The sequence below is a fragment of the Hylobates moloch genome, unplaced genomic scaffold, assembly GCF_009828535.3.
Source record: "Hylobates moloch isolate HMO894 unplaced genomic scaffold, HMol_V3 SCAFFOLD_1, whole genome shotgun sequence".
NCBI lineage: Eukaryota > Metazoa > Chordata > Mammalia > Primates > Hylobatidae > Hylobates > Hylobates moloch.
Window position 1 is genome coordinate 132,038,915 of NW_026652276.1, and position 23,311 is coordinate 132,062,225.

Genomic DNA, 23,311 nt, shown 5'->3' on the forward strand with positions numbered 1-23,311 from the left:
CCATTGCTTTTGGTGTTTTAGACATGAAGTCCTTGCCCTCGCCTATGGCCTGAATGGTATTGCCTAGGTTTTCCTGTAGGATTTTAATGGTTTTAGGTCTAACATTTAAGTCTTTAATCCATCTTGAATTAATTTTTGTATAAGATATAAGGAAGGGATCCAGTTTCAGCTTTCTACATATGGCTAGCCAGTTTTCCCAGCACCATTTATTAAATAGGGAATCCTTTCCCCATTTCTTGTTTTTGTCAGGTTTGTCAAAGATCAGATAGTTGTAGGTATGCGGCATCATTTCTGAGGGCTCTGTTCTGTTCCATTGATCTATGTCTCTGTTGTGGTACCAGTACCATGCTGTTTTGGTTGCTGTAGCCTTGTAGTATAGTTTGAAGTCAGGTAGCATGATGCCTCCAGCTTTGTTCTTTTGGCTTAGGATTGACTTGGCGATGCGGGCTCTTTTTTGGTTCCATATGAACTTTAAAGTCGTTTTTTCCAAGAATTGTTGGAGTCTTTAAGAAGCTATATAATGTGTTGAGAATGATGATTAAAAATAGTAACTAATAGCCACCATTTACTAAGCCTATGCCATGTACTTGATTACAAATAATAACTAGCTGTGCATGATGGCTCTTGCCTGTAATCCCTGCACTTTGCGAGGTAGAGGCGAGCAGATCACCTGAGGTCAGGAGTTTGAGAACAGCCTGGCTAACATGGCGAAACCCCATCTCTACTAAAAACACAAAAATTAGCCGGGCGTGGTGTCATGCACCTGTAGTCCCAGCTACTCGGGAGGCTGAGGCAGGAGAATCGCTTGAACCCAGGAGGAAGAGGTTGCAGTGAGCCACAATTGCACCTTTCCACCCCAGCCTGGGTGACAGAGCAAGACTTCATCTCAAAAAAAAAAAAAAAAGAAAAAAATAGTCACTAATAGCCACCATTTACTAAACCTATGCCATGTGCTTGATTAAAAATAGTAACTAGGCCAGGCACAGTGGTTCATGCCTGTAATCCCAGTACTTTGGGAGGCCGAGGCGGGCGGATCACCTGAGGTCAGGAGTTCAAGACCAGCTTGACCAACATGGAGAAACCCTGTCTCTACTAAAAATACACAATTAGCCAGGTGTGGTGGCACACACCTATAATACCAGCTACTCAGGAGGCTGAGGCAGGAGAATCGCTTGAACCCAGGAGGCAGAGGTTGTGGTGAGCTGAGATCACGCCATTGCTCTCCAGCCTGGGCAACAGAAGCAAAACTCTGTCTCAAAAAAAAAAAAAAAAATAGTAACTAATAGCCACCGTTTACTAATCCTATGCCATGTGCTAGGCACTTTACTGCACACTTTATGTACATAATCTAACTTCATGCTTACAGACTTTATGTGGTTATATATTTCACAGATGAGGAAACAGGTTCAGGGGGGTTTATTTGTCTAAAGTTTTATGGCACGCTAGGGGGCATCACATTTAATTATTTGAATGCAAGCCTTTCTCACTCTCACCACTGTACTATCCTGCCTCCTCATTCCTTTGTTTTCTCTGACCTCCAGTGATCTTGAGCACATGTTTTCTTATGCTATTGTCAATGTGCTTACTTGGGTTTTTTTTTATAATATTAATTTCACATGGCTTAAACAAATTACCTACCAACAAACTGTGTACAAAGAATTACATTCAAAAGAATTCCAATTCCAGTTTGCTGTGGTGACTCCATGGTGTCATCAGGAGCTCCTACTAACTGTCTAGGATATAGCCCTCATTTTTATGCTGACAAAATGGCTGCAGGAGCTCCAGTCATCACTCCTGTGTTCCAGACATGAAGAAGTTGAAGTGGGGAGGCAGAGACAAAAGGCCACAAGGCAACCAAGTCTTTCCCCTTTTAAAGGTCTTTCCTGGGAACAGTGCCCAGCAGCGTTCACTTATCTGTGTTTTTGGGATTGGGTCATATGACGACTCTTAATCACAAGGGAGGCTGCAAATTGTACTTTTTTAGCTGGGCACGTTTTCATGAACAAAACTCAGGTTCTATTAACGTGAAACCCAACTGGTGAGCTTTTTGAAATAAATCAAATACATTCATCCAGTGTGACCTTTCCCTAGTGCCTGAGTACCTGGGGAAACCTTGATGTGTTAGAGAAGCTGAGAAAGATAAAATATCTTGAGGAAGAAAAAAGGGTTGGTTCAGCAGAAGCTAGCAACCAGGTCGACGATTTCTTGGCTGTTCAACAGGGTTGTCGAGAGTGCAGCTTTGCCCAGACCCAGGAAAGGAGGAGTAAGATGCAGAAGGGGAGCGTAACCCTGGTGATTCCAACCTAACTCCACATAAGCCACAAGTAGTAGGAGGAAAGCAGAGGAATCTTACACAGTAAATATACATCAGCATTAATAGGTGAAGCTGCGCCTCTTGTAAGATTGTACTTCATAAATATTTTCTGTGGATAGAAAAACGATTGTTTCAGATTTGTGTTGGCAGAGGTGCATTGGAGGCAGGGTTAATTGAGAAACAGAATGAGGAAAGTGAGTGAAGCAGAATAATGATGGGCTTTGGAGCCAACTCGACCTTGAAATCTAGCACCACCGCTTGCAAACCATGTGACCTTGGAGAAGTCACCAAGCCTTCTCAATCTCCTATTTATAATCTTAAAAAGAAGTTAGTAATATCTTCCTTTTGTGCCTGACATAATAAGTGACTATGAAGTCCGTCATCCAGTGCCGGGTGCATGGCTGCTGGCGGTGCTGGCCTTGGTACTGCTATCTCATGGCTGAGTGTTCTTAGTCAGCAGGCACTGGCTACACATTGCTGTGATCCACATTGGACTGCAGGTCATGATCTGGGTTTATGTTGAAGGAGGAGTACGGGAGACCTAAAAGAGTGGGTGGGGGAATTAATTTTCAAAGCAGCAACCACAAAGAAATGCAATGAGCTCTTGATGTCAACTAAGGGAGGAAGCCTGTTGCTGGGTCAGCTGACTGGATTTCAGATGCTCATTTGGGCCAACTAAAAAAAGCTCATGATGGAAGGTGTTATTTATCCAAGTTTTACCTTTCTCATATATAAAATGAGGATGTCCATAAGGCCTACCTTCCAGGGTTGTTACAAGAATAGTGCTTGTAGAGCTGTTGGCATGTCATATGTACCCAATGAATTATCTAGTTAATTATTAATGATGTCACTTCCCTCCCTCTTTACCCAAGCAAGAGCAGGGCTTGCAAGTCTCAGTTTTTTCTGGCTATCTTAACTCCACTCATCACATAAAAACTTTAGGGCATAAAGTAAATAATCACACTAGATCCAAAAATGATACTGTGTTAATGTGATTAATAACAAATTCTTAGATGGCAATAGTGTTTTAAAGTACAGCTGAAGATTTGTAAATTTCATTGGCTTTGGTGCTTATAAAAGTGAGACCAACCTCTCGTTGCCCAGGGCAGCAAACTGCACAGTCTGCCAGTGTTGATCTTCTGAGTTTCTTAAATACCTTTGTATCACAAGTCAAAACTTCACATTTGCCATCTCTCTGCTAGTAACACAGGCTAGGGTGGGATCACTTATATGTTCTTGCTTCTAACTGCTGAAATATGAACAGGCTGGACTAGGAATTAGTGGGGAAAAATCACAGAAAAACTCATGTTCCTGGAAATAGTAGGCAGGTGCAATATTTATTGTCATCACCACCACTTCCCTCCATATCGGTGTTAACTTGTATCCTGTCCAAAGCACTTTGCCCTCAGTTGGCTTATTTGATATGCTTTGAAGCCTAGGGAGAAGGCAGAGGTGACTTCATTTCCTTTTTTTTTTTTTTTTTGGGGGGGGGGGAGACGGAGTTTCGCTCTTGTCGCCCAGGCTGGAGTGCAGTGGTGTGATCTCGGTTCACTGCAACCTCCACCTCCTGGATTCAAGCGATTCTCCTGTCTCAGCCTCCAGAGTAGCTGGGACTAGAGGGGCATGCCACCATGCCCAGCTAATTTTTGTGTTTTTAGTAGAGACAGGATTTCAGCATGTTGGCCAGGCTGGTCTCTCAAACTCCTGACCTCAGATGATCCACCCACCTCAGCCTCCCAAAGCGCTGGGATTACAGGTGTGAGCCACTGTGCCCAGCCCACTATATTTTTAGTTAAGAAAATTGAAGCTCAGAAAGGTAAAATGACTTGCTCTTGATTGGCTTGGGCTGCACTTGAACCCAAATCTTCTGTCCCCCCGCCCCCCCACCCCCGGACTCTTCCTACAGGACTGTGCATTGCTCCTGGCCCATGCCCTCACTTTATCCGGAAGAAAACAGCATTACCATATCTTCAAATCGGGTTGTGCCCTTTAGAAATGGTGAGCTGTGCAAATAAACACCACTTTGCTGTTGTTTTAAACTGTTGAGAAGTCTGAAATTCACTGTATTCATGAAGGTTGAAGAGAGAAGAGGTTGGTGTGTAATAGCTTGGTAGCCATGTACACTTGAGTGTGTTTCCATGAGGCTTGATCAGGGTTTGTTCACTGGGGGCCTGCTCTATAGGATTCTAAGTAGATTCGCTGCTCATCCTCATGGCAGGCACCAGGGCTCTCCCTGAGAACAGAAGCTCTCTGCTGTGAGCCTGCTCCCACCCCTCCCTCCATCCTGTCCTGGATTCCCAGGGCCTGAAACCCTACCATTCTGAGCCTTGAGGATGAATTGACCTTAAAATAGATTCCAACAGCAAATGAAACACCTTATATTCTCACTCATAAGTGGGAGTTAAACATTGAGAACACAGGGACACAGGGAGGGGAACAACACACACTGGGGCCAGTTGGGGAGTCGGAGGACTGGGGGATAGATAGCATTAGGACAAATAGCTAATGCATGCGGGGCTTAAAATGTAGATGATGGGTTGATGTGCTGCTGTTTAAAAGCCTGAAAGTCATCCAGTTCTCATACAAACCACCATGTTACATATATACCTATGTAACAAACCTGCACATTCTGTACTTGTATTCCAGAACTTAAAGTAATATTTTTTTTTAAAAAAAAAAGAGATTCCAAATAAAATAGACTTTCACTCTATGTAACAGCACATATGTTTTTTTTAAAAAAACCTTAGGGTATTGGTTCTGGGGGTCACAAACCTTAGTTCCTTGGGCTCCACAATATCCTCATCCATAAGATATGAGTGGTAAGAGGAACTGTAAAGATCAAATGAGGTATAATGTACCAAAGGGCTATAAAAATGTAAGCTTGACAGATGGGATGATGGGAGGGGCTGGGGTGCTGGTCTGAGGAGGAGGAGGAGGAGAGTAGGGACCAGACCTAAAGTTCCGAGCACTAGGTGTGACCCAAGGAAGCTCTACAATGGGGACTTGAAGGTAGTTTTGGCTGATTTTATGGTTTTGCCCAGGACTGGACCAGTTGCCACCTTCAAAGCCATTCAGGTTGCTTTGACTTCCAGCCATCTGTGCCTGGAAGTGTAAAACAAATGGTTAATGGCATCAGATGGTTAATGATCTCAAATGTCCCCTGCTTACTGCCATAAGAGAGAAAAGAGCCCCCTGGAGAAATAATCATGGATGCTATTTTCAAAGTTGCAATTAATTGTGTATTCAGGAAAACCCATCTTCTGCCAGTTATTCTGATAAGAAAGAGGAAATGGAGGGTGACGGAGGAGCTGTGCCTGAGGGCAGTTTGAATAATCTATATAAGGTCAAAAAGGCAGATATAGGGCTCATAATCAACACAGCAGTTTTGGAACAAAGCCAAGAGGGTCATGTCCTGGCATGGGTTAGGGACTGACTTTTAGCAGTCAAAATATGTGCCTAAGGCTAGATCTGACTATCTGGCCTTAAACTTCCAAGTTGTATGGGGGCCATCCTTTGGTTGCTTTTTCAAAAATACTTTTTCACCATTATTGCCTGAACCAAAGATACCTCCACTTGTCTCCCTTCGGGGCACATACCTGTGGTTATGTTCTTGTGTTTCACTGTTTTAAAACTTCTTCCCTTATTTTCCATCTCTTTCCTCCAGCTAGTGAGACCTGCAACGACTTCCACCCGATGTTCTTCACCCACGACAGATCCTTTGAGGAGTTTTTCTGCATCTGTATCCAGCTCCTGAACAAGACATGGAAGGAAATGAGGGCAACTTCTGAAGATTTCAACAAGGTAATGTGGATCTCGGATAGAGGCAGAGGATTCCCGCGATGCTAAAGGGGCCTGCTGGGTAGTCCCTCAGCTGTGTGCAGAAGGCAATTGGCAAGGTGGGGAAATGAGGAAGATTGCAATGATAGTTGCTTCAAGAATGAAGAAAGACAAACATCCCTGTGTAGACATGAATCTGTGTGCTGGGGATGACCTCATCCCTCTGGGGATAAGCTTGGAGCAGCTTTGTTCCTTTGTCTAAGTCGGAGCCACCAGCAGAGAGTTTTTCTTGAGACACAGTATCAAGGTGAATGTTTCCTTTCATAGCATTAGTTTGGGATGCCTTGTCAGTATTGCAAGATCTGCCGGGGAGGGGGCCTTCCCTCCACCTGTCCAGGAGACTGGTACAGAGCAAATGAGGTCAGGAATACTGCTCCACCTAGTCCAGTGGTTTCTTTGTGGATTATGCATGTGTTGTGATCATCTGCCCCGTGCTACGTCAAAAAGAGTTTTTATTAAAATGAAAGATCCCTTTCCAAGAACTGAGTCATTAAGGTTATATGCAACGTTTCTTGGTTTACAGGAAGCATTTGATCCTTTGAACTGAGATGTCCTTTGGTTTTCTATATCATAATGTCTCACAAGAGTGTGACTTTCACATTTCCATTTGTGTGTGAATAATGAGCAGAGGGAAGGGCATTGGCCAACTTAAAGAGAGCAGAAGCACTCACTGTCCATGCTTTCATAGAGAAGCAAAATCTTTGTCCTTAGATAAAGGCCTGATTAGCAATAATAACTATTGCAGCCTTTAGTACTTTTAATTTGCTGCTATATACCGCTCTGACTGTGGTCGGGCCCATCACCCATGACCACTCACCCAGCACTAAGGGCTGTGACTGTAAGAATCGAAGGGTCTGGCCCTCAGTCATACTGTGGGGCTTTCATGGGCATGCTTGGTGCATAACATAATATCTGAATTTCACCTGCACTTAATATACTTGTTGGTCATTTCCTCCCTGTCACCTTCTCTATGGATATACATCTCATCCTTGTTTCCCACTATATTTCCTGTTTGTGGCATCTTGAACCAACACCAATTGAAAAGAAAGAAAATCAGGAAAAGGACCTAAGCTTCAATCAGGTCCTAACCTGACTTTCTTCCTCAACACAGTGGTCTCACCTGCCATATCATCTTTGTCATCCCAACGATCTGTCCTTTGCATCTTGGTCATCGATTGAATTCATTGAAATAGACCCCAGTAATGCCCTTCTGTGGAGAGCACTGGTCCAGAAGCTGCAATCCAGAGCTGTCGTGTGTCTGAGCAGCTAAGTCGGAGGACAGGCATGATTCAAGAAGGAAAGTGGAGAAAAGAAGCCCATTAATTTCCTTATGATTATAACTGCAGCCTCCTAAGTGTACTTCACTTGATTATGACAGACTTTGCATTTCAGGTGCAAATCATCCCTGGGAAAGAGGGAAGGAGGAGCAGGGAGGCCTTTGTTCAATCAAACCAAAAAAGAGAGTTAAATCAGTAGTCTTTGAAATTGGCTAAGGGACTAAGGCCACTTTGCCCTGGATCATTTCAGCTCTTTCATGTGCTGCTGTGTGAAAGCCATCCAGTCCTCAGCTTTGCGAGCTGGGGACACCTGTTCCTCCAGGAGAAGGAGACCTCACCATGGATTTGGGTATCAGATGTCTGTTTTCTGAGAGATCTCATTTATCCTGCTTTTCCTGAATTATAAATTCTGCATTTTTGCAGAATAATATCTGCAAATAATAATGTTTCAGATATTATTGTTGTTGATCTAGGCACAGATAAGCTGTGTAGAAAATATTATGAAAGTTCTGCAGAGGACTGACTCTGGAGATGAGCATTCAGACACTTAAATCCTATAGAAGTTACTGTTTGTAACATGAACCACCAAGAGTTCCTTGTTAGAAAGGAAGCCAGAGGCCCCAGGCTGGAGGAGGTGGGCACAGCTGGTGGAGGGAGGTGACCATAGCTCTAGGGTCCCTGTGGCTTATCATGGCCATGTGCTCAGATTGGTGGCAGACATCCTGCCTGTTCAGGGCCCTGCCAGGTGACAGCAAGCCCCCTAGAGTGTCACTGTGAAACTTTTATCATAATTAGCCTATATGGCTGTGAAATCTCTTCAGCAAGACCTAAGAGCCAGGTTTTGGGTGCAGTTTCTTACTGCAGCTCTAATGCCATCTTTTTGCATTGTTTACAGATCATAAACTAATGCTGGGGGTCACACCTCTACTGCCAAGTAAGGATGACAGTTTATGGCTCAGGACAGGCAGCTCCAGGCCTGAGGGCCAGAGGGTCCTGCCTCACATCCAAATAGCCATCAGGCAAGAGCAGATATCAGAGGAAAATCCAGGATGGGAAGGACAAGGAATTTTAATTTTCTACATTAAATACTTTCATCGTGTTTGCTTTTTTTTTCTTTTTTTCAGTACTATGCATGCCTTACTTATGTAACCAGAAAAATATATCAGATATTTACATTTTTGTCATGTGTATATCACTTTTCTGTTGCTGATAGAACAAATTACCACAAATTTAGTAGCTTAGACAATGCAAATGTATTTTACAGTTCATAGTTCAGAAGCCAGCAATGGATTTCACTGGGACAAATCAAGGTGGCCGCAGAGCTGTGTTTCTTTCCAGAGGCTCTAGGAGAGAATTTGTTTCCTTGCCTTTTTCACTTTCTGGTGGTCACCTGCATTCCTTGGCTTATGTCCTTGTTGTCCATCTTCAAAGCCAGCAAAAGCAGCTTGAGTCCTTCTCAGATGCCATCCCATCACCCTGATCCCTCTTCTGCCTTGGCCTTCCACCTTTAAGGACCTTGTGATTACATTGGGAGACCTGGATAATCCGGCATCATCTTCCCATCTTAAAGTTGGCTGCTAATAACCTTAATTCTATCTGCAACCCCAATTCCCCTGTGCTGCAGAAGGTAACGTATTCTCAGGTTCTGAGGATTGGAACGCAGGCACCAATGGGAAGCTGTTATTCTGCCTATTTCCAGTGTGTATTTGATTTGCAGCTATATTAGGTTTTTAGATGTGTAGATCAGGTTAAATTAATGAAACACAGACAGACGAGCCTTTTGTTTGCTTTTCTTTTTGCTGGTAGACATAATACCTGTCACAGAGTTCTGCTAGTGGCAGCTCAGATACAGATATAATTATGTCCCTTTTCTTTTATGGCCCTGTTCTGCCTCCACTAGCCTTTTTAAAAAGGAAGCCTCTTTGTGACAGCTTCTAGTTCATTTTGAAGACTGCCTTTCTGATTTTTTTTCTGCTGCCCATCTATCAGCCAGTGTTCTGCTTTACCTGATAATAAATTGGAGAAGAGAGAAGAGCTGAAAGTTAAATCAGTTCACTTTTCTTCTTGTTATTAACTTGGTAGCAGAGGAGATTGAATTTAAGAACAAATGTGGGTTGTGAGTTACTGGTAGATTTAATGTTTTTTTGCTTATTCTCTGACTGTCCAAATTCAAATTCAGAAATATCTTTAAAAAGCCCAACATGAAACATAATTTCTCTTCAACTTTCTTGGACACTATCTCAGGTTCTTGCCACTGTAAACAGAGCATGGAAGGTGGATTTATTTGTCAACCCTGAGACCCAGGGCTCTGTGAGCAGGGCTTAGCTATCTGTCTTCTTTAGCTCCTCACTGGAGAAGGAGTGTCCCTCAATTTAAATTTTGATTTGCCCAACAAACTATGCTGGATTCTATCAGAGGCAGGAATAGCTTCTACAGCCCGCCTTGCTTGGGACACCGGTTTATAGATATCTAGTGCTTGGTAGTTAATGCCACTGCTGGAAGAGGGTGTTTGGAAAAGCAGCTGTCGTCTGCTCTTCCGGGCTTGGGAAGCAGCAGATGGAATGTTTTTTATTTATATAAGAGAAGTAGAATTGGAGAGTGATTAAAATATTTATGCTTTGAAAAGTACTTTCAGTTTCTCAATATAGCACTCTGCAGAATAATCCATTGATTCAGGCCATTGAGTTTTGTTCTATGTTTTTGTCTTTTATTACCAATATTTTAGAGCATGCATTATTCATTTTTATGGGCATTAGAAAAGAGCTAAACTGCAGCTGGATACCTCAGCACACAAGCAGCCCCATAATCATTTCATTGAAATCCTCATTTTTGAGTGGGATAAGAAAGGGGACACAAGTAACTTGGATATTTTAGGTATGGGAATCTCATTTAAAGCATGTGTAGCTAACTACTCCACTGTAAAAAAAAAAATCTAATGAGAGTACACACTTTAAAGTATATGTCTGTGTGTAGCAGTGTTTCTCAGCTTTAGCTGTACATTAGAATCACCTGGGGGCTTTTGAAAACCCTGTTATCCCACTGGCCAACCGCACCACAGATTAATTAAATCATCGGAGGGGGAAAGCTATGAATGAGTATTTTCATTAAGATAGATTTGATCATTAAAGGTGATTTATGTTAATAGACTCGCCATGATTAACACATGTGATACTTATCACAAGCTACTGTAAATTTCATGCATTGATGGAGTAGGATGCTTGTTTACCTGTGTGACCCAGCTTTTCATCCTGGATCTGCTATTCCAGAGCTCTATGTCTGAGAATCTAAATATAATAATAGTTTTTAAAAGGATACATCACCCTGTCTTTTGGTAGAGTGATAATAAATTGAAGTAATTACTGTAAAAATCCTCTGAGGAAGTAAAAATGGCATATGTAGTTGTGGAGTGTTCTTTTGTACTGAACAAGATAAAGCCTGTCTATGAAAAATGAGTAAATTGCCCTTTTCACAAACGGACATTTTTTGACTATGTTAAAAAAAAAAAAAAAAGTGAAGCTATGAATTTCACAGTAAATTCTGAACTGAATTAGTAACCCATGTAACTTTGACAAAAATAGGCTTTAAGCTGAAATTTTCATGGATTTTGGAAGTGTCTTCCTCCAAACAACTTTATTAGGTACCTTAGTTTCCCGTGTGAAACACATGGTGGCAACCTAAAAATCAGCAGGTCCCATGATTTTCACGTATTTAATGGCTGGTGAGAATTAAGTCCTCCCCAACAATTACTAGTTGCCCAGATCTCTTCGCTGATGATTGACCCTTTTAGAAACCGTCAAAATATTTGTTCCTAGCATTGGCGTCACTTTAGACACTATCAAAATCGACATTATAAGCCAAGATCAGATGATTGTGCCACACTTTCAGATTACCAGAATGGAAGAAACTAATTTGAAAAATGAAGTCACTCTAGAGTAAAAGCACTATCTTGAAACTTTATCTAGCAGCATAATAAACTAAGCGCACACAATAGAGCTTAGAATCTCAGGCTTGCAAATGAAAAACCATCCCTTAAAATAGCAGAGACTGTGCATAGGGAGAACCCAGGCCCATTAAACAAAGCTGCAGCTGCCCCTGGCCAGGCTGTGAGCTTCATCCGAGTCAATGGGAGAAAATCTCAATTAGGAAGAACAGGAGAGCAGGACAGAAGGAAACATCCTGAGAAATCCCCTATGAAGATTATTCATAGGAAATAACCACCAGCTAGTCACATCTAGTGGATTATAGTGTGGGATAGAAAAGGGATTGTGTTTAAAACCTTAAAGGCAGCTAACATGTGAATAAAAAAGGGAAATGTGTTTGCTTCTCAAACTGTTTGCAGCTTACTGACTTTCTGTGCATGCTTTTCAGGGGACAATTATATATTCAGGAGTCTCCTTACTAGGGCAGTTCAACTTCATAGTGGTGCAGACGGCGGGCGCTCTGTTGGTTAGCTGAGCTGGCCTAGGGAATGAAAGGTGGTCTGTAAGTCTCATCATGAATAAACATGAGTCTCCTCATTTGCATGAGGCAGGTGACTGTAAAATATCTTGGAGCAAGCTGTGAAAGGAAGCTTTGTGCATCCATGCCCAGGGGAAGCTGGGAGGACTCAGCGTTGTTTATCTTCATTAGAATTCCATCTAGTGCTGCTGTTACTGATCTGAACTGGGCCTGGTGTGGCTAATAAAGTAGATGTATGTTTTAATTGAAACATGCATATTTGAGTAGAGGAGAAGTCTTTTAAAGATCCCTAATGTCGTTCAATGAGGTTTTCCATTTTTCAACTGTCTAGGCCATTAACAAGCATTTTTTTTCAAAAGGCTTCTGATGTTTCACAAAGGTCTTAGGCTTGCCACACAGGCAGTGGAACCTCCTCTAGAAGCAAATGCATTATATGAATAGATTTAATTATTATTTGTTTGATATTCCCTGTTGAATAGGTAGCAAAGAGTTTCATATGTGTGTCTGCGTTTAAGCTATTTGCGTAAGATAGAGTTACCTATTTCCATGGAGTTTGCCACTTTCTGTTGGGCAGCAATCAAGATATGTCCTCTCCAGTCCTCTTCAGTGTCAATTATACTATCCAGAGGCAACAGAAAGACCGGGAAAGTGACTTTGGTAACTTATCTTTTTCAATAAGTGTATGTTCAAATAAACCCCAATGTCATACATAAGCAGATATGTATTAATAACAGGTAACATGAACCTGGCCAAGTCAGGGAAGCACTGTGGTATAGAGCAATATCTCTCCTTCTCTTTTGCATTATCACCCCGCTAGAGAGTTTTTATAGGTATTTTTCCCCAATTACCCTCCCCCTGAAATTGTAATTACAGATATATTGTATATCTCTTTGTGTATGTATGTATACCTGTGCCTTCTAGGTAAAAAGAGTAAGATTTACTCCTCCGAGAACCATTGTTGTGCCCTCCCTAAGGATGATGTCCCCACTCCCTCATCAAGAATGTATGGTGCAAAGGCAAGAACCAAGGCTGAATTAGCAGGAGGATCTGGTGGCAGTCCCAGTTGGCCCCTCACAGCAGTATGACCTTGAGCTTGTCCTCTAACCACCAAGTCCCTTCTCACCTGTAAACTGGTAGTGGCAATAGTAACAAATAATACTTCCCAGAGTCACTGTGGGGATTAAGCTCTCATTAGGTTTGCTTTGCAAATTGTCCTATACAAATAGGAGGTGCTAATCTCAACAGGCAAAACCTAAAGTGTCAGTAATTTGCACTTGATCATGCAGTGTAATTGAGCTGCCTTGATTTCCCCAGATAGTTTGTTCAGATATCCATAAATACAGATTGTTTTATACTTCTGTATGGGGGTGCATTGAACTTTAGTTTGGCCACAGAGGGGATTTTGACCACTGTGGTCACTCCTCCCCAGCCCACCCACAAACAAATGTACTGCAGGTGAGGCAGGGGGCTGGGGACAGTACATAAAAATGCCAAGGGCCTCCCTTCCAGCTGGGTAACCTTGTGCAAGGGACGTGGTTCTATCGGCTTCAGATTCCTCATCTGTGAGATGGGAATAGGTAATTACCAACAGCTAGGATGGCTGTGCACCCTGATGGCATCAGGCAGATAAACTGGCAGGCTCAGTGCTGGCCTGGAGCCAACATCAGTCCACAGTAATAGAGAGCTGGGAGAAGACTGGGTGACACAGGATTCCAAATGCCTCTGAAAAGGAAAAGGATACTCATGGCAACACTGACAGCAAACATCTTCAGGAAAGGTGGACAAGCTGCTCCCTCAAGTTTAGTGATTAACTTAGTAGTGACTCTTTTTTTTTTTTTTTTTGAGAGAGAGTCTCGCTCTTGTCGCCCAGGCTGGAGTGCCATGGCATAGTCTCGGCTCACTGCAACCTCTGCATCCTGAATTCAAGTGATTCTCCTGCCTCAGCCTCCCAAGTAGCTGAGATTACAGGCACCCACCATGAGGCCTGGTTAATTTTTGTAATTTTAGTACAGATGGGGTTTCACCATGTTGGCCAGGCTGGTCTTGAACTCCTGACCTCAGGTGATTCACCTGCCTTGGCCTCCTGAAGTGCTGGGATTACAGGTGTGAGCCACCATGCCCAGCCAGTAGTGACTTAACTTCTAAGTGTGCTGTCGTGGTGGTCTCAGCTGCATGGGGTCCATGGCAGCTTTTATGAAGAACATAGAGAAGACCTCAGAGGGTGACCAATTTTCAGGGACTGTCCTGGGGTTGTGCACTGTACTCTGCATCTCCCAACCCTCCACCCCCGAATTTACAGCCCTGGCAGCATCTCTTTATAAGGAAGGAGCATGCGAGGAACCTGAGTCATCCAGGGAGAGTTGGATTTTGTTGACCCTGTTCATGTAATTTTCTTTTTTTTGAGACAGAGCCTTGCTCTGTCACCAGGCTGGAGTGCGGTGGTGTGATCTCGGCTCACCGCAACCTCCAACTCCCTGGTTCAAGTGATTCTCCTGCCTCAGTCTCCTGAGTAGCTGGGATTACAGGCACGCACCACCACGCCCAGCTAATTTTTGTATTTTTAGTAGAGACGACGTTTCACCTTGTTGGCCAGAACGGTCTTGATATCCTGACCTCATGATCCACCCACCTCAGCCTCCCAAAGTGCTGAGATTATAGGCATGAGCCACTGCGCCCGGCCCATGTGATTTTCATAAAAATGGTTAAACTATGTAAAACCTGTTTAAAGGTTGACTGCTATCTTTAGCCGAAGACATTTTTAATATGTTTTGCTTTCTGGACATTTTCTATAACAGGAGCATTTATAAAAATGGTCTTGACCAAGACCAAGAGTGAATCTTACCATTTTGAATAAGCCTGACAGTAGTAAATATACTTCTTGGGTATTCCTTTGTGTTCAAGATTTTGCATGAGGTGCTTCTCATTTCTGAAGTCTTTCTAGAGCCAGTGTATGTTTCTTTGCATGTGTAGCATGTGCTAACTTGAGATTTGCCAGTTAGGAGGAGAAAATAATTGATTGGTTCTTCTGCTGGACAGTAGTGAGATATATCAGTCTCTTGGTTCAATTTCTGACTATCCCTGAGCATGAGAATAACGATGACTTTAAGTTAACTGCTTTCCATAACTCTGTTCAGTGACTTCTGAAACTTCTTTCATTTTATTAACTATACATTGGGGCTGTGTAGGAGTTGTTAACTGGTTTCTATGACCTGAATTCCAGATTCCATTGTGGATTATATGAAAGGTTTGATAATGGCACCGAAACCATTCTATTAGTATATGTCCAATTAAAAGGAAATTACCTACATTTTAAGTAAGGCATGATGAGATTTAGGCATTTTAAATTAAAGGGCAGATAGGAACCAGAGTTGGATAGCTAAGAAGGGTACCATTAGGTAGGAATCTCTCATGAAATACAAGTCCTCATTGATTTAAAAGAAAATATTTATCTTGTAATTGCAAAGTAAATGATGTTACATGGGAGGTTGAGAACACATTTCTAAAAAGAGATGAGTCTCCTAAGGCAGAACAGAAGAGCACATAGGTGCTGTCATATAGGTGCCCCCTATTGCCATCTGAGGGTACTAGATGTTGTGACGAATGGAGGATTGAGGGCAACAAGGAGCCCTAGACAAGATAAACCAAGCAGTCAGAATGAGAGAGTGGGATCGGAAGCTATTTGCAAAGACTCCAAAACAAGAGCTAGAAGAAGTTAGGAGATCCTAAGTGAGATTTCCAAATGTTTTCTGCAGAATACCAGATCTAGGTGCTTGGTAGTTAAAATATATATTTAATGACTAAATCATAAAACATGCATATTCAACTTCATATGCATATTCAACCTCTAATTTACATTGCTTATATGTCTGTGCAAATTTTTCAGAATTGTGCTCTTTTATCTGAGCAACAGTGACTTATGGGTCAAGATTATCTGCCTTCATTTTTCCAAGTAGGAGCTAAACACTGATCTTCCTTGTTCAATCACACACTGACCCTCCTGCCCTGTCACCAGTCATAGAGCCAAGTCATTAAGTCAGACAAGTCCGAAGCAAGGACAGAGGTTGAGAGGCCAGAAGAGGGTATCAAAGTAAGGCTACATTTGGCAGTGGTTCCCTCCTTCTTTTTTCTTTTCTTTTCTTTTCTTTTCTTTCTTGTATTTGAGACATTGTCTCATTATGTTGCCCATGCTCATCTCAAACTCCTGGCCTCACACAATCCTCCCACCCCAGCCTCCCAAGTACCTGGGATTAAAGGTGTGAGCTACCACTCCCAACATTCCAGCCCCTTTTTGGCAATTATTACAGGGAGAAAAATGAACATTAGAACTTGAATTTGAGAGATGATAATTCCAAACCGAATTTCTTCTTCCGCCCGCCTCCTTCTTCCCTTTATTTTCTGGTTTCTATGTGTTTTCTTCCTATTCTGGTAACGTTAAAAATAATAGATTCTCAGGCCAACTGTGTAGGAGGAAGTCATTTAGGCAGGTAATCAGCTCAGATATCAATCGGACCACCACCTTCCTCAGGAAAGTGCTCAAGCCTGCAGCTATCACTTTTGGCAACAACTCACTCAGATGCCCCTGAGTTGTCCCTCTTGTTTTGTCCCTAGAACTTATGTCAGTGAACTGCAATTGTCTGTCAGGCTTCCTAAGAGCAGAGCCTTACTCTTTCAGTATTCTAAGTATCCAGCACCATGCTGGGATCTAGAAGGTACTCAAAGTTACTATATCACCACCATCGTACATACAGCACAGCCACATCAGCATTCCACATCTTGGTTAATAGGGTCACTATCCAACTTACTCTTCAGATGCTCTTCATTCTTTCAACAGATATTTATTTGTGTCTACAACACAGTGCTTGTGGTAGACACTGGGAGTACAGAGGTGAGCAAGACAGGATGGTTCCTGCTGTCGTAGAGCTGGCGGTCTAGTAAGTTTCTGCTTAGAAATTTATGGGCTAGTCCCTCTGTGAAACTGATTAGTGGCCAAAGTCAGTACAATCACCACATGGTCCTTTGCCTTTTCATCATTGCCTCAGTTTCTGTCTTCCTCTTCTCTCACCCCATTGTGATAGATTGAATGGCTGGTCACAGTTCTGCACTGCCTCGTGGTAGTAGCATACTTCCAAATCCTTGCTATGACCTCATGATGGGTGAAGTGTATTTCCTTCACTCTTTGACTTTTGTCTTGGCCAAGTGAACTTGCTTGGGCCAGTGAGATGTGCATGGATGTGAAACGAGCAGAAGCTTGACTGTTGCTCAAGTGATTGAGCTGGGCTTTTGCACTTCTACCATCATCATGAGAACTACATACCTTGGTAGCCACTGCTCCTTCAGTGTAGGTCCCAAAATGAGATATATGGAGCACAGTTTTTCCAGTCAGCCCACAGAGCTTGAAAGAGCCACCTCAGCTGACCTGTAGAACTGTGAATGTGAGAATAACTTCTTACCTGTTGGAGTTGTTTGTTACACAGCATTAACATAACAGTAGCTGACTAAGACAGCAACTGTTAAACCAACTTATCTCCCAGCTTGGAAACCTTCCATTTTCCAAATCTCTTCAAACACAGATCTGACCATATCGTTCTTGCTTTTAAAACTTCTGTGGCTGTTCATTGCCTGACTCATTAAATTTTATGGCCTTAGCAAGATGTTCAGATTTATCTTTAATTCACCTAAAATACTTTTTCTGCTTTGTCTCCATATCTTCACCCTGCACCTACCCTAGGCTCTACCTGAACTGCCCACCGTTTCTTGTACGTGCAATTGCATTTTCATATCTCATTCCCTCTACCAGAAACATCTTCCCCAATCTGCCTGTTGAAATTTCACTTATCCTTTAGGATTTTGCACAAGTGCCACCTTAGCAAGATAGTTACCATCTCTCTTTTATTTATTCAGAATGAAATTTTGTACGTCTACTCCCATAGCATGGAATTCAAAATTTTTTGGAAAATATCTTCTAGCTCTATAGTAGTTGTTTATTTTTAAGTGTGTCTTCCCAAATAAAGTCAACATATCATTGGAAGCAAGAGCTAGATTTTATGTCTTAATATCCTCCAGGTGCTTTTAAGTAGCATCTGCTCAAGTACTTTGTGTTGAGTGTTGAATTAATTAATGGCCAGAAATGTTTAATTCAATGATCATTAAAAATGGTCCACCTGACCAGTAAGCTGAATTCATATACACCGTCTTAATATGGGGTGGCCACTGTTATTCAATTCCTGAAGGCCATGGGTATTTTGAAATTCCACACAATAAAGAATTTTCTTGCTCCAAATGCCAACAGGCCTTATTGAGAAACACTTCTAGACCCCTCCATCAGAATCTCTTCAGATGCTAATACTCTGAGGAAGTTATGAAATGATTTTGCCATCTGTTTCTTAATAAAAATGGTAGTTGTCATTATTTTTCTACCTATGTAGCTTTATATAAGGTGAATAGAAAGCTTCAAAGACATTGAACTTTTGCAAAACAAACTGAATTCTTCTTTTTCCAAGAAGATTGGTTGGAACTCCTTGTTAAAAAACGTGTGTGTGTGTGTGTGTGTGTGTGTGTGTGTGTGTGTGTATACACATATACATATATGCACACATACATATACACACACGTGTGTGTGTATATATGTTTATTTACATATATTTATTTACATATATATATACACACACACACACACACACACACACACACACACGTATAGATCCCTCTGTTTCATTTTCACCTTCACTCATTTATTATATTGCTCTTAGGCCTGCTTAACCCACATACCCTAGCCATTCTGGTAGCACTGTTTTTCCCACTAGCCTTGTTTCCAGGCCAGTGGGAAAAATAACATCAGTAATGGCGCTTATTCTTTCCCAGGATGGCTGCCGAGAGACCTTCCAGTGCAAAGGACAAATGTGACTGTCAACCTTCCATCCCATGTAGGGGACTGGTACTTACCCAAGCATGCCCAGGAAATACGTGTTTGTGCAGCAGGAATGTTGAATTACATGTGTGAACACATCATGCCATTCACAAAAATTTTTTTTTGTATTTTACCTTTACCTCCCGAAGTTATCTTAAATTGGGGAAAAAAATGCATCCCCCTTAGAATGTCACAAGAGTGGGAAGACCCAGTTCTTGCCACAGTGAGAGTTTTAAGTGCTGAAGGCAGTCAGCTCCCCAGAACTCTTCTGGTCCTATTCTCCTTCTTTCTCTTTCACATATTTGCGTGGCTTGGCTGGATCCGAGGTGTATGGCATATGGCTTTTTGCCGCTTGAGCTGCCACAGAAGTAAATGTCATTGGAATATAATGCCAGATTTCCATTTTGTGAATCACAGAGCACGGGATTCTGTCCGAAAGCTCCCTGGCCACTATGTGTTCTTAAAGCAGAAGTAGAAAAGGGTAAGACCCACACATCACACAGAGATGCTTTTCCTATTAAAATGCATTTATTGCCACAAAAAGTATATATAAAATGGACATACTTTGCCGCAACGTGTGTTTGAAAAGGGTTCTTGGCTTGTTTTATTGTGGTTTTGGCACTGGGCAAGCCTGGACATTTGCTTCCAAGCCTCAGCTGAGGAGATGCTGGTCGGTCAGGGATTCAGATGAATAAAAATTTGCTTGTGCGCGTACCAGAAAAAAAAAGGCTGTGAGTAAAAGATAATCAATGTTTTTTGGATGCAGCTTACCAGAATTTTTTATTCATTAAATTTTCAAGTTATAAAAGCTGTTAGGCTGATAATGGAGACCTGAAGCTGCCACAGATGCAGCCTCAGCCTTTGCTCCCCTGCGTAGCTGAGAAATCAAGAGAGAGATTTGCAGATTCACACACACACACACACACACACACACACAGATGACATGCAGCCATATGCAACTGCCAGTATTGGACTGTTTTTGTCCGACAAGTACAGCAATTTCAAATGGCTCAACCAAAAATTGTTGTACATTACATGGAATCAGTGGTATTTACCCATAAGCATTTACTGTTGATTTCTGACACAGTCTTCTGTGTTATTCACAGTACCTATTTCTCTTTCATGTTCTCTTGTTCTGTGATCATTTAACTCACCACAATAAGTCGTAGTAAAGTCTAAGTCAGGAGCATTGGCCCTGGACCCAAGGAGTGGGATTCACACCCTAGCTCCTTCGTTTCCTTGCTGGGTGAGCTTGAGCAGGTTAATTGCCCTGCCCTGTATCCCAGTCTCTTCATCTAGAGACTGATCGTCATAGAGTTGTTTTGAGGGTTAAATGAACCAAGATTAGGTGGAACCACATGAAATGGCCAATATTGGACCATTTCTGAATTGCAAAATTTGTAGTACTGTTCTGCTCATCTTAATCAATGAAAAGCATTTGGGGCCATTCCGGTGAGGGAAATGACACGAAGATCACACAGCACACACGGCGCTCCAGATGAGGCATGGAGAGGCATGGATTCTAGTCCAGCTCTGCCTGCATGACCCGGGGCTTTTCTCTTATCCTGTACTCACCACCCTCCCTCCTAGACAACGCTGTGGCCCTGGGGATGGCCTCCTTCTGTGCTTTGAATTTCATCCCCTCTCACTTGCTCTGGGGCTCTGTCCGTTATCATTTCTAATCTTTACATCATCAGTCTCTTCCTCTCACATGCTGTCTTCTCACCAGAATATAAACACACACAAATCTCCCACATTTTTAATAATAAATAAATGATTTTCTCAACCCCCTATTCACCTGTGCTCCTCCAGCTCAGTTTCTGAAGTCATTGCCTCAGTTTCCCAGCTCACCTTTTCATGTATTAATCCACTGCAGCCTGCCTTCTGCCCACACCGAGAATATAACTGAGCAAAAGAAGAGAAATAGGACTCTAAAAAGCACTAAAATATAGTGTCAGTCCTTGAAAACCTCTTTAGCCTCAAAAGTCACTGATTTTGACAAAGAATGACCTCGTTGGACAGTTTTAAATCTCAATCTTGTTTGCCACCTTTGCAGCCCTTGACCCTGTGGGCCACTCTCTCCTTAAAAATTTTTTTTACTGTGACTTTGGAAATGAACTTACATGCAAGATAGATATAGATATACAGATATAGATACAGAATATATATATTTATATATGCATACAATGCACCTAAGATATATGTACAAATGGCACATTGAATATATGTGTAAGAAATAAAATATTATTGTTCCAGTTACTAGCAATATTTTTAGAAAAAAAAATTAAAGGGTAACTAAAAATATAACTGAGCTCAAGAAAAGAAATATGACTCCAAAGTGCATTAATATATATTTTGAATACTTGAAAACCTCTGTAGCCACAAAAGACATGATTTCTAAGAGGCAAGTGGGAATTGAGAGGAGTCGTTGAGTTGTTCTAAATTTAAGACTGGAAAGAAGTCACATTGTTATGAATCCCTGCTCTGATTAAGAAGATAGACATCAAAAAATTTATAAAAATACATCTTTTATCCCTTATACCTTCATGTTATTCACATCCTCCCCCACCCCCATCTCTTCTCTTCAGCCTAAAAATATACCAAAATCATTCCTGTCCTTAAACAATATTTTCCAACCCTGTTCCTCTTTCAAGCTCTTATCCAATCTCTGTCCGTCTCTGCACTGCCAAATTTTCCAGGAGAGAATGACATCTCCACTTTCCCACCTCCTCACCTCAACGTGGTCTGATGTTCACCCACACCCACCTGCTGCAATTGCTTCATTTAGCTCAAGATCACCTTCTGATTGTTCTTGTTCATCCTATTCCCTGGCTCTGAGGCACTGACTTGTGTTTCCTCCTGTGCTTCCTGGGATCCTCTCCATTCCTCATTCCCATGGCACTGACCCCTTTAGCACAGGCATTCCCTGAGGCCCTCCTCTTTTCCTCTCCTACCACTGCCTCCTCCCCACCTTCAACCAGCACCTGAGGCAGACAGAATTCCACCCTCACGGTCTTCTGAGCTCCACCCCGGTAGATGGTCTGCAGACTCCTCAAACTTGGGATGTCCAAAACTAAACTCTCCATTCTCGTGGCTCCCTTCCCGCTGCTCCTTCTGTGGGCTCTAACTCCAGGAGTGACATCACAATCCACCTCATATCTCGGACTTGAAATCCAGGAGAGATCTCTGGCTTCCCTACCTTTTCTCCCTAGTAGGTCCCCAAGTCCTACTGATCCACCACTCTATGAGAAGGGCCACCTGCCTTTTAATGCTGTGACTCCACTTTCCTGCACCATTATCTCAGCCCCGGTCTCTGTGCAGGAACACATGCCAGCATGAAAAATCAATTGGCTTTTGTCAGGCTGTAAATACCACCAAAAGAAAATCTAAAGGTGTTGTTAAGACAGAAAAAAACAAAATCATTTTCCTTCTCTCCTGGAAATAGCTTAATTTTTTTTCTGGTCTTAAAAGAAAGCATTCCTCTCAAGAATCACTTTCTCCTGTCATAGCTTAGCCACCCTGTGCCTTTCACTTATGGACTTAATTTGTTCTGTATCCTGCCTTCCTGCCACCATCATCTCTTGTGTAGATGATGTGTTTGTCTTTTAATTGGTCTTCCTAAATCTGGACTTGACCCAAGCCTAAGTTCTCTTTCCCCTAGCTGCCAGAAACACCTTTCTAGGACACAGCTCTTCTCATAAGACATCTGTCTTCAAAAACCTTTGGCTCTCTCTTCTTCCAGCAGGATAGCAAAACTCCACATTCTGTCCTAAACCACTCTTCCAAACAACATGCCTATTATGTCTAGCAGCACACCTCCTACTAACCCATCGTTAGTCATACTGAGTGCCCAGCATGCCTTGCACTTCCCAGTATCTGTCCCTGACTGTGTTCCCTCAGCAAGGAGGAACCTTCACTCTTTCTGGTGAAAAATCTGCCTGTCCTTCAAGGCCCAACTCATGGGCCCTGCAGAGCCCCTCCATGGGGACAGGAGGAATTTTCCCTCTTATGTTCACTTTTCTTCCCCTGTCTTGTAGCACTTAACTTACTCAGCCATACGCTAAGTTTGGAAACTTATTTTAGTCAATTATCTTTGATTTAAATGGGTTCCCATTCATTCTCTGTCCCACCTCAGGGCTACCTCCAGGCAATGCTGCAGAATTCCAAAGGCTTGAAAGTCGTATCTACTCTCTCTTTCTTGACTCTACCCCTAAGAACCAGGACTGATTCTTACTCATCTTTCTACCCCAGAGTGCCTACCAAGAAGAAAGAAAGAAATATATATGGGCTTAACAAATGTTACTTAAATTGAATTTTTATCCTATTATTGAAAAAAATAGCTAATAATGTTTATTTTTAAATCAGCTGATAAGGTCTTAAAAGGAAAAAGCACATTCTAGAACAAACTTTGCAATCTACAGAACAAACTGAGTCTTATGGACTCAATTTGGCATTGAAGGGCATTGTGTGGCTATGACAGGAAAAAGAGTGATTTTCGAGTGGCGATTTCTTTTAAGA

At 42.2% G+C, this 23,311-nt stretch overlaps 1 protein-coding gene and 1 long non-coding RNA gene across 9 annotated transcripts in view; one reads left to right on the top strand and one right to left on the bottom strand.

Moving 5' to 3' along the window:
- The window catches only part of ELMO1 (engulfment and cell motility 1), a 594,699-nt gene that overhangs the window by 426,336 nt on the left and 145,052 nt on the right, over nucleotides 1-23,311 (top strand). For all 8 annotated transcript variants that reach the window (XR_004370726.2, XM_032758309.1, XM_032758304.2 and 5 more), the window contains one exon: nucleotides 5,979-6,115. Coding sequence is in view for 7 of the 8 variants with exons in the window: in XM_032758309.1 (XP_032614200.1) it covers nucleotides 5,979-6,115 (137 nt within the window). In the remaining variant the exon portion in view is untranslated. The remainder of the gene's footprint in view (nucleotides 1-5,978; nucleotides 6,116-23,311) is intronic.
- LOC116812546 (uncharacterized) lies at nucleotides 5,785-21,897 on the bottom strand. Its single transcript, XR_004370727.2, has 3 exons — nucleotides 21,560-21,897; nucleotides 17,201-17,310; nucleotides 5,785-6,064 (listed from the first exon to the last, which is right to left on the bottom strand). It is a non-coding gene; the product is annotated as an uncharacterized LOC116812546 (long non-coding RNA).